The 15,954-nt window shown below is 37.9% G+C and overlaps 1 protein-coding gene across 22 annotated transcripts in view; it reads left to right on the forward strand.

Annotated features, from left to right (window-relative positions):
• The window catches only part of SYNE1 (spectrin repeat containing nuclear envelope protein 1), a 296,931-nt gene that overhangs the window by 145,373 nt on the left and 135,604 nt on the right, over positions 1-15,954 (forward strand). For all 22 annotated transcript variants that reach the window (XM_027634233.1, XM_027634232.1, XM_027634231.1 and 19 more), the window contains 12 exons: positions 320-484; positions 1,600-1,772; positions 2,611-2,764; positions 2,902-3,045; positions 5,742-5,906; positions 7,185-7,502; positions 8,270-8,425; positions 9,095-9,265; positions 10,907-11,233; positions 12,542-12,694; positions 14,006-14,173; positions 15,178-15,354. In XM_027634233.1, the coding sequence (XP_027490034.1) occupies positions 320-484; positions 1,600-1,772; positions 2,611-2,764; positions 2,902-3,045; positions 5,742-5,906; positions 7,185-7,502; positions 8,270-8,425; positions 9,095-9,265; positions 10,907-11,233; positions 12,542-12,694; positions 14,006-14,173; positions 15,178-15,354 (2,271 nt within the window). The remainder of the gene's footprint in view (positions 1-319; positions 485-1,599; positions 1,773-2,610; positions 2,765-2,901; positions 3,046-5,741; positions 5,907-7,184; positions 7,503-8,269; positions 8,426-9,094; positions 9,266-10,906; positions 11,234-12,541; positions 12,695-14,005; positions 14,174-15,177; positions 15,355-15,954) is intronic.

The following is a 15,954-nucleotide window of genomic DNA, read 5'->3' on the forward strand; positions in this document are numbered from 1 at the left end:
CCAGTGCAACATTGACATGGAGTTTAAATGTGATTTACCAGATGTTTAAGAAAAAACAAAACCAGAAAACTGAAGCTTTAAATTTAGAAAACAAAGTAATTTCTGAATTTTTCATTTGTATTTTATCTTTGGACAATGCATTAGTGTGTGCTTGTATGCAAAATGCATTCAGTGCTCAAGGAGGTGTACTTGTAATTATCAATGTATGAAGCAAATTTCTGAGTATAGTTTAAGAGACTCGTTCTGAAGTCCATAAGTAGATATGGGGAATAAGCAGTCTTTTAAATACTGTTGGTGCTAACTGCTATATGAATTGCAGGAGAAAATTTCCAGAATGGATAGGATCGTAGTAGAGCACCAGCAATTCTCACACAGTGTCAAGGACCTCCAAGACTGGGTTGCTGATGCAGTTCACATGCTGGATTCCTACCGTCATCCCACCGCAGACAAGAGTGTTCTGGACAGCCGGATGTTAAAACTAGAGGTATGGAAACAAGCATCCAAAACCTGCTCTTTTTAGATCTATAAGAAGAATACAAATATAAGATACTTATTTGTTACGTATTAGACTAATGACTGTTGTTCAGACACTGATTTTCAATTTATTGAAAAATAACTCCTTGTAACAGAAAGAGCTCATTATAAGAACTTATGTCTAAGAAGGATATAGAGACCTCTAAGAGAGAGAGAACTGCATATATGAAAATTCTTAAAGTACTCAAAAGATGTTGTTTGGCTGCTGAGGTTAAATGGATGAAATAGGGTATTCACTTCTGTTATTTTAATATATATTCCTAGATCTTACAGGTGATACAGTTGATTCAGAACACCTTTTCCTATCATTGCTTTTAAAACGGTGACTACAGTTAATAAAATAGCATCTGTTGGTATCAGTGTACAATAATGTCTAAGAGCAGTATTTATAAAACAATACTTTTTATATTATCGATGTTTCAGATTTTGAGCTGAAAATTCTCAAAATTACAAGGATACATCAAAAATCAAGAGAATGTAGCATAATACTAAAATTGTGTTTTACCTTTTGTTCGTTGAGTCTTTTGGGTTCATGCTTTTAGGCTTTTCATGACTTTGCATAGTGTTAGGAACTGTTAGTTTGCAACTGCACAGCTCCAGGAGCTAAGTCTCTAGGCTGACATTGCTGACAGTCTGCTAACTTTATTTGTTGATAGCTTTAAGTTGCAAATAAATCCTAGATTGGTAGAAGTGTATTTTAGCCTTGTAGAAGAGCTTTGTCATTACATCTTGTTTTCTCTGTGAATATATCTTCCTGTTTTCCATCTAAATGACATTTCCTTTGCAATGTCAGCTTTTCCACCTGGCAGTACTTTCTCTAATACACTGTAAGTACCTGCACAGATTCCATGAAAACTTCCCTGTCAACTAATATTTTTTTTAATAGCCTGAACCTACCCTTTGAAAGTCACTTTTGCCTGTCAAAGCCCAGCTGTGACCCCACTGTCCCTCTTCCAATTGACTGTACCAGCTGCTAAATATGCTCACCTCATATTCCTTAAAGCCAGTTAGAATATTCCTGACCAGTTAATGATAAAAATAAAATAATATCCACTCACTTTTTAGAGCCTGCTAGCAGTGAAACAAGAAAAAGAAATCCAAATGAAAATCATTCTGACAAGAGGAGAATCTGTTCTACAAAATACTTCTCTGGAGGGAGTACCAGTGATTGAAGGGCAGTTGCAGAACTTGAAGGACAGCTGGGCTTCTCTTCTGTCTGCTTGTATCCAGTGCAAGAGGTAAAAATGGCGTGAGGTGCAGAATGACGCTTAGCAACAAAGCACTGCCTAAACTTTTGAAAAGTAATTCCCACAATTTTATTATTACAAGAGTCAAATTCATGTAAAGTGTCTGCATGTGCCAAACACTGCAGGTCTAGAGGCCGTAAGTGGCATATTCATTTGAAGTAGAAAAGGGGAGAAATCTAACCCTTATTGTCAATATACTCTAAAAACTGTATTCCATGTTCATAATCTTGTTGTATATTTTACTTCGTGTTGCACTTGATGCCGTGAAATCTTCTCAGAAATAAGAAGATCTTGTCATGGACATTAATGGTTGCTCTGTCAAGATCCTATCTGGTTTTCCACTTGCTAGCATTTCACAGAATATACTGTTATAGCAGTGTCCAATAGTGACACTCCTAGTGATAGAATAAAGAAATATAGGGAAAAAAATGTAGTTTCTTTGATGGAGCATCAATAGTTGCAAATATTTCAAGTTAAAAAGCCAAAGATAATTAAACATTAGAATGCAGTAACTTTGGAATGTATGCAAAGGGACAGAAAAATTCTGATTCTGCGTCTTATTTTTTCAGTTGCAATTATTTTACTAAACCTAGAATATATCAACTAACTTTCAAACCTCCTTAACATTCCAGGTTTGGAAAACTTAATTTCTCTTTGTTAGCCAAACAATGCTCCTAGTTAAAACCTGTAGGATTTTAACAGACTGCTTAGTTTCTGATACATCTTTCTCATAATTATAGTCTAGAATATCTTTATTTGACTATATCTCACTGCTTAAATAGCATGGGAACCTCCACTATCACAACAAATATGTATTTTTAAATTACAGTCAACTGGAAGGAGCTCTATCCAAATGGACAAGTTACCAGGAAGATATTCATCAGTTTTCCAGATGGATGGATAAAGTAGAAGCAAGTATGAATGCTTCTGAAAGGCTGCATGCTGAACTGAGGGAAAAAACAGCTGCCCTCAGCAAAGCCAAGGTGTGTTTGTCTTACAACAAACCAGCAACAAGCCCATGTCACCTTGTAGGCAACAAAAAGCCTGTGTAACTGCAAGATTAATCCATGGTCTTGTTTTAATGCTGCCCTTTGTGTGTTCTTCTCTCTCTATTTTGCAGCTACTCAGTGAAGAGGTGTTGAGTCACAACAGCCTGTTGGAGACCATTGAAGTGAAAGGAAGTGGAATGGCTGAGCATTACATTGCTCAGCTTGAACTCCAGGACCTTCAGGAGCGGTATAAATTCCTCAAAGAAAGAACAAGGGTACAGTTTTTCTTGATAGCACTCCTTGTTTAGTTGGCAAAAGGAAAAAGTGTTTTCATTTATCATTTATTGTACAGTTAAATGAGGAGTAAGAGTTTAAATACAGCTGTAACAATGTAACAGAAGGCTATTAGGGCAATTAATAAATAGGTCTTCAGGTACCACTGAGCTTCAGATCTTTTCAGAAAGGTTCTAAAAATCTGAAAAAAATCATCAAGGAGAATAGTCTGAGGTAGTCCATATCAAAATTTTCATTGACTTCAGCACAGGTATGGCTTTAGCCATTGTGACTGAAAAGTTGAAAAAATCTTTGAACCTGTGATTCGTGTAAGTGTATGTTTGCAATAAATGTTACCAGTCAATCATGTGGTTCACAGGCAGTTGACAACTACAGAGGCTTCTTATTGAGCTCAAACCTTAATAGCAAGTAAACTGACTATAATGACACAAGCATGATAAATACCACATTTACTGGTAAATATAGATATTGTATATCTGGAAAAGATTTGGGCACAGACAGATAAAGATCAGGATGGGTTTTAGTGTAAGATACAAGATAAAGAAGAAATAATAAAAGACCTGGTGATAGATTTAAAGCTAGGTCATTGTCTCCAGTTAACCCAAATTCTTCTGTGATATTAAATAATGCTTAATGTATGCTCAGACAGCCAACTTTTCTTCAGGACAACAGTGTAGTAAAATTGAATTTTGTTGTCTCAATGATGCCTTTGTCATGTAGAAAGGGCCAAAATTCAGTTTTTCAAGCACATAAGTGATTCACTGTTTTGTGGTCCTCTCTTCCACAACTGCATAGAATGCCATGCAAGAATCACAGAATATTCTGAGTTAACAGGAACCCACAAGGATCATTGAGTCCAACCCTTAGCCTACATGGGACCATCCCCAAGAGTCACACCATGTGTCTCAGATATCTTCTTTTCTTTTGACCTTGTATGAATAAAATTGCTCAGGTTTGCCAGAAAGATAAGTAAGTCCTTGGAAGTGCTAGTGAATACCCGGTATTCCTGTTAGCACGGGGATCCTCTAGCCATTGCCTTTTTCTCTTGCACAAAGCTATACAGACTGCCTATATTTGCTCAGTTTGAGCAACAGCATGGGATCAATGACAAAAGGATGGTAGTTCACAGAGGCTAGAATTCTGTACCTCTTTCCTCATGCAGCAAGAAGCTTTTTTCTCTTCCCATCTGATATCCCAAATGATTGATCTTTTCCATTCCCAGCTGTGGTGATGATGTTAAGTGTCAAGAGTACATTCTTGACACTTAGAAAGAAATTCAAAGTTCAAAGCAAATAGCTGGAAAGTGAGGAATGTCAAATCCTTTAAAAAGCCTTAGGCCATGTGGGAAACCTGACAAGATTCACAAAGGGTTTATGGTCCAAACCTGAGCAGACCAAGGCCTGTAATTTCCTGCAGTCACTGTCAAGAGGCAAGAGAACTGATCTCTCTTTCCACCTTCCCACTTCTGGGCATGGATAGGCCTTGTAGAAGATGGTCTTGTGACAATACTTGTTTTCTTCCTCTCTCCTATTAGACAGACCTGTTAGAAATAAAAGATAAAGCAGACAGTAGGTTCATGCCTGCTTTTTATGAAAGTGTTTATCTCCTTATGAGCCTGCTGCCCTCAGATGCAGCCTGTCTTGTCTCCCTCAGAACTCGATTCCTCATTCCCATATTTTCTTAGGGGGTGTGGATTACATGTAGTATATTTTTCTTGCACGTAGAAAGACTACTCTTGTGCTAATATATGACACCTTTCCTTCTGTACCCCAGATATGGTAATATTTTATTGCTGAGATGTGAAATTACTGTAACTTGCTCACCCACATACACAGAAGAATTGTAGTCTGTTTCTTACTGTGTTATGTAGGAACTGCCTACAAAGAATTTGGGTAGTCTTCAAACCTAGGATGATAGATATTCTTAATAGAAAATTTTTATTCCATGAGCAAAAAAAAAAAAAAAAGTCGTGCAAAATGAAAAATGTAATTTCTAAGCTCATGTGCTTATTAATCAAAGAATCACAGAATATGCCAAGTTGGAAGGGACCCACAAGGATCGTCAAGTCCAACTCCTGGCCCTGCACAGGACCATCCCCAAGAGACACATCCTGTGCCCAAGGGTATTGTCCAAATGCTTCTTGAACTTTGTCAGGCTTGGTGCTGTGGCCACTTCCCTGGGGAGCCTGTTCTAGTGCCCAACCACCCTCTGGGTGAAGAACCTTTTTCTAACATCCAACCTAAACCTCCTCTGATGCAACTTCAGGCCATTCCCTTGGGTCCTGTCACTGGTCACCAGAGAAAAGAGATCAGTGTCTGCCCCTCCTCTTCCCCTCACTTCAGCAAAGTTAATTTAAATTGATATAAAAATCAAGAAAGTCTCTTGCTATTAGAAACTAAGCTATTATTTAAAAGTAATCCCAGATCAAAACTAAAATCTCAGAGATCACAAATTTATGTGAAGAATCTTTTAGGATAAGTATCTATAACCCTACAAGTGCCCCCTCTTTCCCTGTAATTGATTAAACTATCTTCAGAGTCAAAGTACTCTTGAACTCTAGGAAAGCTCAGCATCAGATACAAACTTTTCCCCTTTATGGATTTCTGGGTTTTATATTTTCTTGGTTTGTTGATACACTAAGATATGTATACATATGTGTAAATACTTTAACAAACAGGAGGCAGTAACAAAAGCTGAAGGACTTCTTACATTACATCAAGAGTACCAAAAAAATTTGAAGGCCTTTGAAGTATGGTTGGAGAAGGAAAAGGAAAAGCTTGACTGTTTATCACATCTTGATGGTGATGCCCAGGAGCAGGAGGCAACACTCCGAGATTTACAGGTACGTAATGTGTGACACTCTAAGTAAAACCAAAGAAAAGAAGATAAAATCTTACGTGTAAAATGACAGAGTGATATTAATTGCCAAACAAAAATTGTATCAAGAACAGCTTGCAATCACATTATATGTCAGCACTTTGCTGCTCAGATTGGTTCCAGTAAAGTTAGTGGAAATATTGTTGCTCATTTTCCGAAAGGTCAGGCCTTGAATGAAATCTCCAGGCATACTAATGTTTTCTTGAAAGTATTGAATTTGTGTTGGATGTTGGTCTACCTCTTCTTTTCTCTGTGTTTCATGAAATATCAAAATATTTTCATTGACTTTTCATCTTTTATTGCTTACAGTACAGATGCACCTACTTTCAGGCAGTTCCATTCATGTAGGCTAGCTCCCATGGTGAGGTGGGAAGATTATTACTGAATCACTTTAGTGACACTGAAAGGTGAACCTTTCAGTACTTCACTAATTCCTCAGTTATTATCTTAAGCTGACTTAAAATACTTTAATATCTGTTGCTGAAATCTGCACTTGAGAAGTGAAATGTTTCTTATTCTATTCGAGATACTGAGAAGGTCTTTGTATGATCAGGGACTCTGCATATATTTCTTATTATTATAGTTTACTTTACAGAAATCCATTTTGAAAATCTGGATATATATCTCAAATGCAAACTAAGATAAAATACAATTGTTTTTTGTTAAGATAATTTCCTTGTTATGTTTTCTGCTCAGATTGAATCTCTTCGTACTTTTAATTAAGTTCTAATAAGCATTAAAATGCTACACATGTCCAGAAGAGGGTATCAGAATTATTTTGGAGTGTTGTCTCAAACATGTGTTAAAATTAAGATGTTTGTTTATTTTAAAAGATTAAAGCCTCTGTTTTTAAACAGATTCAGTTGTAGAATCAGTCTTACAGTTTGCTTGCCACATCTGGAAAGTTTCGAATTTAAGGCTGTGGTGAATGGGTTGCATTCATCGCGTGCTGGCTTGGGCAGCTAAGGTTTCAGAACTGACAAACTTAGCATGAAGGGAAAGAATTTAATGCATGCTTTATGAATAATTTTCTGCAGTCCATTTGTCAAAAATAGTGATATTTAACTTGCTTTGTAAGTGAGCACACTGGTGTTCTTAGAGATAAGACTATCTCTAATACATCTTTAACCATAGATAACTAAAGGGAATACCTAGGTGTTTTAAGAAGAACTACGGGGTTTTCTGCCATGTGTGAATTAAAGGTGTTAATGTAAGGTATGTAACTGTAACTCTGCCTTTACAGGACCTGCAGGTCCACTGCACAGAGGGACAAGCATTACTGAATGCTGCTGTCCATGCCAGAGAGGAAGTGATTCCCTGGGGCATTCCCCAGATAGAAGACAGAGTTCTGGAATCCTTACGGCAGGACTGGCAAGTTTATCAGCACAGGCTTTCTGAAGCAAGAAGCCAATTAAATGCCACTGTGAGCAGACTGAGGTTAATGGAGAAAAAATTTCAGAAGGTTAATGACTGGTTAACAACGCTGGAGGAGAAAGTTGCTATCAGGACTGGGAGGCAGTCTGGAAGAGCAACAAAGGAGATGCAACTTCAACAAATGAAGGTAAGGAATAGAGTTAAGGGATTCCTTAAACAAAATAATTCGTTAGGTTCCCATGTCAATTCCTGATTGCACTTTGAAAATGAGAGCGAGATTTGCCATTTATTCTGAGGTGGTGCCTAAAATGATGGATCCGAGAGAGCTTTGTGCCTTCTGGATCCAGGTTCCTGCCACTTTACTGGTAGATGTATGGCTATACCAATGTTGAGGTCTTGCAGGGAGATCTGGAATTCATATACTCTGTGGTATGTGAAGACGTAACTGAGTGCAAAGATTGGTGCTGGAGTGGAAAAAATTTAATATGGTAGCAAGAGTAAAATGTGACCAACTGTGTTATGAAGTCTCCACTGTGTCGATGTAATAATTCTCCTTTAGTCACTGCAAGGAGAAGACATGGTTCTGAATAAACACAGGAAGCAGATTTGAAGAAGTTCAAGGTTACACTTTACAGCCACCTTTAAAACTTCAGGTGAATTCTATAGCAAGTCCAGGTTGCATTTCTATTATTATTTTGGGGGCGGGTGGGGGAAAGAAAAAATCATTGAATCTGTTGTAATGAAATACAGTCCGTATGGTATGAAAAAACTTCCAGCATATTTGTTACATTAGCCTTCATCAGATTCTGTTTTATTTTCCAGTTGTAAATGCATGTTTACAACCATGTATTTGTTTTCCTTTTCAATGATTTCCTGACCTGGTTACAAATAAATCCCTGATATGTTTAGGATGCTTGAATCAGTCATATACACTTGCTAATTTCTTTGTCATAGAAGTGGCATGAAGACATTACAATCTACAAAGATGATGTAGAGGAAGTTGGGGTATTGGCTCAGCAAATACTAGAGGAAAGTCTCACTGCGAGTAGAATGGGAAGTCAGGCTACACAACTTACATCTCGCTACCAAACTCTTCTTCTTCATGTCTTGGTAAGTAATAAAAACTAATTTATTGTAACATCATACATTGTCAGTTAAGAAGCATATGTAAACAGACTTTGGTAATTAGACTTTATCAGAGTTTATTCATAACTGTAGACTCAATAACATAACATTCACATATATATTCATATATACACACACATAGATTTCATTGGTTAAGTGTATTATAGAAACATAATCAGGATATTGCACTATAATGCCCTGTTACTATCTTTTTTGATAATTTCAGTAGAGAGATTCAGAATACAGTATGTTTGAATGCCAATCAATCTCTAGAGAAATATTTTCAGGTTCTCACTGATACACACAGGTATGAAGAAAATTTGAATTGGTAATGTACAGTCTTCAGGTCACTGTAAGTGGTAATTGCCTCACAGTACTGTAATCACAAATCACAATTCAGAGTTCAAAATGTAAGTACATTTTCAGTGTTTAGAATTAACTCAGTTTTAACATTAATGATTGCCGTATGTACACCCTGACAAGACCCCTGTGAGAATAATCCACTATTTATGAAAGCACTCTAACCTGTGTGTTTAATCTTTGTATAACAGGTTTTATTAATAAATAGTGATTTATTGTTATCTTTAGCCAATAGCAATGATAAAAATCTGGGTGGTCCTTGTTTCTTCCCCTACCTTCCATATTTGTTTGAAGGAGCAAATAAAGTTTCTGGAAGAAGAAATACGCTGCATGGAGGAGTCAGAACTGTCTTTTAGTGCTTACACAAATTGGTATGGAGCTACTAACAAGAACTTCAGAAATGTGATCACCAAATTTGACGTGGTTGATAAAACAGCACTGGAGAAAAAAGTCCAGAAACTAGAGGTACAGCTTTCTCAAATGCAATTTTTGTTTCTGTTCACCAAGAAGAGGCTATATTTTAACATACATCTTAACAGTCACTCAAAATTCTGACTTACCTAGAGAAGCTAATGGGATAAAGACCACGCAGTGTAACACTTTTTGTTCTCGCGTCATATACACGTTAGATCACAGTTTGGCTGTTGAGGTTATAATAGTCCTAAATAATGTAATCCTGTCCTTCCATAAGGCTTGCATATGTGTTTTGTGTAGATTAAAACTTAAAATAAATTCCCATTGCAAGTATATTTTTCTACCAGTATGCACTCTGGCAAGAAGTGCTTCCTATTTCTCCTCATTGAAACAGTAGTAAAACTCACATTTTATCTCATAGTTTTAGATGATCTTTTCGTATGTCCTGCAGCTTAAGCTGCTTAAACATAATGCACTAGGAGAAAGCTTTAGAATCACAGAATCATAGAATCGATTGGGTTGGAAAAGACCTCCGAGATCATCAAGTCCAACCCTTGGTCCAAATCCAGTCCATTTACTAGATCATGGCACTCAGTGCCACGTCCAATCTGCGTTTAAAAATCTCCAGGGATGGTGAATCCACCACCTCTCTGGGCAGCCCATTCCAGTGCCTGATTACTCTCTCTGTAAAGAATTTTCTCCTGATATCCAACTTAAATTTCCCCTGGCGGAGCTTAGGCCCGTGCCCCCTTGTCCTATTGCTGAGTGCCTGAGAGAAGAGACCAACCCCCACCTGGCTAGAACTTCCCTTCAGGTAGTTATAGACGGTGACGAGGTCACCTCTGAGCCTCCTCTTCTGCAGGCTAAACAACCCCAGCTCCCTCAGCCTCTCCCCATAGGACTTATGCTCCAGTCCCTTCACCAGCCTTGTTGCTCTTCTCTGGACCCGCTCCAGCACCTCACTATCCTTTCTGAACTGAGGGACCCAGAACTGAACACAATACTCAAGGTGTGGCCTCACCAACGCAGAGTACAGGGGAAGGATCACTTCCCTGCTCCTGCTGGCCACGCTATTTTTGATACAGGACAAGATCCCATTGGCCTTCTTGGCCACCTGGGCACACTGTTGGCTCATGTTGAGCTTCCTGTCAATTAGTACCCCCAGGTCCCTTTCTGCCTGGCTGCTCTCCAGCCACTCTGTCCCCAGCCTGTAGCGCTGCAGGGGGTTGTTGTGGCCAAAGTGCAGGACCCGGCACTTGGCTTTATTGGACTTCATCCCATTGGAATCAGCCCATCTCTCAAGTCTATCCAGATCTCTCTACAGAGCCCTCCTGCCTTCCAGCAGGTCGACACTCCCTATTTCATCTATTCCAGAATTTGGAGTATGAATTCTCTCCTAAGAGCCCTCAGTTTCTCTGTTTATCTTCACAAGCTGACTGCAGAACAGAAGTATTTGCTTTATCTGCTTCCTTCTAGCTTACCACACTTTAACTCCAGGCAATTTTGTAATGAAAAGTCCACTTAGTTTCCTTAGCAATTTCATCTATGTCCTTAGCAAAATAAAAAAAAAATGGTGTTAGCCTCTAGATAATGGAATTTAATTAATTTAATCTACTTAATGAATTAAAAATAAAAATAAAAACAAGGCAAAAGTTTCCATACGTTTTCTGTTAACCTACCTTTCCTTTACAGCTGCTATTGAGTGATATGGACATAGGCCACAGTTTACTGAAATCAGCCCGGGAAAAGGGGGAGCGAGCTATAAAATACATGGAAGAAAATGAAGTTGACCAGCTAAGAAAAGAAATTGGTGATCATGTGGAACAGCTCGAAGAGCTGGCAGGCTCCATCAGGAAAGAGCACATGACTTCAGAGAAGTGTCTTCAGCTGGTAAAAGAGTTCTCAGACAAGTACAAGGCACAGACTCAGTGGATCGCAGATTACCAAGCCATTTTACATGCTCCAGTAGAGCCAAAGAGTGAACTCTATGAGAAGAAGGCCCAGTTGTCCAAATACAAGGTAAAAAGGGGTTATCTCATTGTACAATTGAATTGATTTTAACCTAGTGATTCTCAATAAATTCTCTGATCGGGTATCCAAGTTTCTTTACAGACACATCTCTGATCTGGATGTCCTAGTCAGCATCAAAGTGAAAATGTGCGTGATAACTGTGTCTACAAACCAGACTGAGCCCCTGTATTTGAAATGTGAATGTTCTAAAAGAGCTTGCACATCTGAAAATGTCCTGTTAGGGAGCAAAATTCTCTTATGAGTACACATATAAGTAATTGCATTGATCTCAGCTGAGTCAATTGCTGTTTCAGCAAAGATAGAAATCATTTGGTCTTTCTTCACTGCAGACATTGTCTCTGTTTACACTGGCTTAATCAGCTTTCTGGTTAAAGCTGGATATCCCAGCTCAACTGATATCTCAGACAGTCAGCTGCTATGACCTCTTATGTTTTTAGTTAGGATTTTTATGAAGTGTTTGGGGCTTTTTTTCCAGTCACAAAAATGAGTAGAAAATTTGCCAGCAAACCCCATTTCTTCTCCTCATGATGTTTTTGTAAAATACTCCAGGATTACAGATGTTTCATGAAATGTGTACTGTGTCTGGCTGAGGTGGAGCTGACTCTCCTCATAGCAGTCCATATAGTGCTGTGCTTTACATTTGTGGCTAAAAAGAATGGTGTTGACAGACAAGTGTTTTGGTTATTGCTGAGCAGTACTTACAGGGCATCAAGGCTTTCTCTCTGAAGCTGCCCACTACCCCTTGCCGGCTTCCCTACTCAAAGTCATATGTCACAGCTGTGTGCTTGCTTCTTACATGTTTGAGGAGTTGGTATCTCACTGTCATTTGGCAGATACTGGCATGTGCCATGCTGTCTGAGCCAAAGGTACAAGGACGTGACAAGTCAGATTGTTTACTCATGAGAGTACAGTGGTAGGCACTCCTCTGCACACCATCTCATTAAGGGGATAGCTTTGGTCATACTTTCCCACCTATTTTCAGAACTTGTTCCTCTGAACAAATTTTATCCCTAGCACTTACCCCTTCACACATATTAACTCCTTTTGCTTCATCAGCTACAGATTTTCAGCCATGCTGCTAGCCGCTCACAAAAGGAGCAATTGTTTTTAGACGCATGCAGACTTGTCTCAGGACATGGCTGAGAAACGTAATCCTGTACTGATAAACAAAGCTTCTCTTATCTGGAGAGGATGATATATACCATAATAGAGGACTGTGCTTCAGATCAGAGGGAAGTTAGTGAAATACATCTTAGGTGATCAATAGATATATTTTAATTCTTGCTTGCATTGTAGTCCATACAACAGACCATTCTGTCCCATGAACCTTCAGTAAAGTCAGTGGTTGAAAAGGGAGAGGCACTTTTTGACCTGGTGAAGGATGTGACTCTAAAGAACAACATTCGAGACCTTCAGAGCAGTTACCAGGAACTCTGCAGCAAAATAAAGGTAAAAAGCCAGGAATAAGACTTCCAATTTACTATATTTTTACCCCTCTTTAAGAAGTTAGTAAGCTATTTCATGCAGTCCTGTGTGTACACAGAGCCAGCTACCTTTAATTACTTCTGGTGTTTTGTTATAGGGGGGTTTTGGGGTTTTTTTGTTTGGGTTTTTGGGGGGGCAGACAGGAGCAATAAGCAATTCTTGAATATGGATAAAACTACCTCGATATATTTAACAAGAGTAACTGAAATGAATTTTAAGTGTGGCAGGTGAAGTCTTTGTACTTTGTAGCATTAAGGAGAAAGGTATCAGTGACTAGTCTGTACTATTGTTACTATAATTGCTTTTAATAGATTTCTAAATGCATTATTTCTTGAAGGGATGGATGTCCTTAAATTATACCATTTTCTCTTGTTTCTGCTTGATCTTCCACAACCTCTGTTTAGTCTAGTTTAGTTGTTGAATAGAAGTCACTGAAGAACATAAACTGCAAGATGGATATAATTTAATTCGACAAGGATGTTATCAATTAACATTGATTCATTAGTCCATGTGCATGTAGTACTTTGAAAGACCTAATGCCTCCGAGGACGTCCTAAAGTATGATTATTCCTAAAGCTTTTAATAGGTTATACTCCTAACAAGGATAAGCTCTGCAAACCATGTTAGTACATATGTTTGACCCAGGCACCTTTAACTTGCCAATCCACCTGCCAATAGGAGATGATTTTATTTTTTTCAGAGTTGACTTTTAGTTTAAAGACATGCTTCTGATCTGCACCACAAAATTGATATCTGTTGCATCAGATATAATGTTGATGGCTTAAATTTAGAGAAGCTTATGAAAACTCTTTCTTAAAGAGAATAAATACATTTTAACTCAATGTGTACATTCTTAATTTGCCTACCACAGGCAATATGTATGTACAAAGGCTGTAAGTAGTAGGGACTCAACCAAAACATTTGGTAGGTCAAGTGCAATCTCTCAAAGAGCTTGTGATAACTGTAAGTAAACTTAATGTCAGGGTGAGAGTGTTCATTTTCTCAAAGTAAGGAGAACCTCAGTCTTCAAAGGATAGTATTTCATCTGGATTGAAAATACTGCTTGGTACCACGGAGTTTATTCACAGAAATAATCCCTTTGATGTTTTCCTTTACAGTCAATCATATGAGAGTCCCTCACAGGAATATAAATTTAGATGACAACTCATTATGCTTTCAAGCTCTTGGTGGGTTTTGGTTGGTTTGGGGTTTTTAAATTCTTGTAATTTCCTGGATATTTAATTTAATTTAATTTTTATTATTGTGGACCTGCAGGCATGTGTTGAAACCTTAGAAGTGAGAGTAAAAGAACATGAGGATTACAATAGTGATTTGCAAGAAGGGGAGAAATGGTTATTACATATGTCCAGCAGATTGGTCAGCCCTGACCTTGTGGAAAGCAACAATCTTGAAATAATCACTCAGCAACTAGCTAACCACAAGGTGGGTTTGCTATTGGTAATCTTCCTTCTTCCAGTAAAATAGAATTTTGCATCTTTGCTTCTCTGCCTCCACTCCAGAGCTCTGATTATTTGTCATTCACTTGTTTTCTTCCACTTACTGCTGTGTAAATAAGTGTCAATGTCATTAACGCAGTTTAACAAATCTAGTTTGTTGTTAAGATCATTTTATGGATGAGACTGTATCTGCACAAGAGCTTTGATGTACTCTGATCTGAATTCTGTGTCAGTTTGTTGCTGAGACTTCCTGGGAAATAACCCCCAAAAAATCAGATTGGGGTCATTTTACTTCTAAGGTATTTTTTGGTCTGGAACTTCTAAGGTTAAAAAAACCTTCAATTTTTAATTTATTTTTTCATCTGTTAGGTTGTAGCATTTCCTCCATTGCTTTTATTCAAGGTATTGTTATGGTTGCTATTAGTGATTATCATTCAATACATCAATAGCCATTGCTTTCTGGAAGATAAAAGAAAGCAAAATCCAACCCTCCGCACCACTACCTGAAACTGAGATTCCAAAGGAAAATATTGAAATGTTTTAATGCTTTGTGATTAGTGTGTTATTCTTCAAGTAACGTCCTTAGATAAAAATTTGTCTGCACTGAAGTCAGTGGAAAGAACTGTCCAGAGTGAAAGAGCTCATGGAATAAGATATGTTTGAGCATGAGATTTCGTTCTCATTACTAGTCACAAGAGAAGGTGGAGGAGCCCTGGAGGGCATGCAACAGAGGAAGATTATGGGTAGTCTAGAGGCCTGAGCATATAGTGTTTACACATTATGACAGTGCTACTGATGTTTCTGTGGGATATCTGTGTAAAGATTTTTGACAATGATTTTACAATGAGCATGCACTCTAATAGCTTAACTATGGCAATACATGTTATTTGCAAACTTTTTTTCCAAATCTGAAGAGTATTTAGAGGAGGGGGAAAAAAAAGTTCTGCACCACAACATATTTCTTCAAAATTATTTTATCTGTTTTTGTAGGCTATCATGGAAGAAATTGCAGGATTTGAAGATTGTTTGAACAACCTTAAGAGTAAAGGTGATTACCTGATCAGTCAATGCGCAGAACATCTTCAAGCAAAGTTTAAGCAAAACATACAAAGCCATCTTCAGGGGACAAGGGACAGCTATTCTGCCATATGTAGCACAGCCCAAAGAGTAAGTCTTATTTCAAGATAAATTTTTGTGCCATTTAAGAATAAAATGCCTTGTTATTTCTGAGTACTTCTTTCTTTAGATAGTGAAAAACTCTTTCTACTGTTTTCTTTTAAACTGAGCCAGCAAGTTACTAATGTAGTACTTTATCATTACTGTGCTACAGTTGAATTCCTTGTGATCCAAATGTTGCCTTGCAGCCAGCAAAACTAGTTGCCTGTTAGTTCTTACCTTGATCTCCCAACACCCTAACTACCTTCATGTTACACTAGCTTCTGAGCAGCTGCAGCAAAGAAGTTAGAACTATTCCTACTTTAAAAACTAGGGAGAAAATTGCACTCTTAGTGTCAGTAGTTTGCATACATACATAACAGGTCTCAAGTATGTGCAAGGAAATACTGTCTCTCTTCTTAAAACCAGAATATACAGTTAAGAAGGGCTAGCTGGGTCATTCTGTTAAACCAATTAGGAGATCAAGCCACCAGTCAAAAAACAAACAAACACAAAACCCCAAAACCAAACCAAGCAAACAAGCAAAAACTAAAGCAAACAAACCCCCCAAAACAAACAAACAAACAGTCTCATACAAAATCAATGGCAAAA

Source organism: Corapipo altera, unplaced genomic scaffold, assembly GCF_003945725.1.
Source record: "Corapipo altera isolate COAL_440 unplaced genomic scaffold, ASM394572v1 2b, whole genome shotgun sequence".
Taxonomy (NCBI): domain Eukaryota; kingdom Metazoa; phylum Chordata; class Aves; order Passeriformes; family Pipridae; genus Corapipo; species Corapipo altera.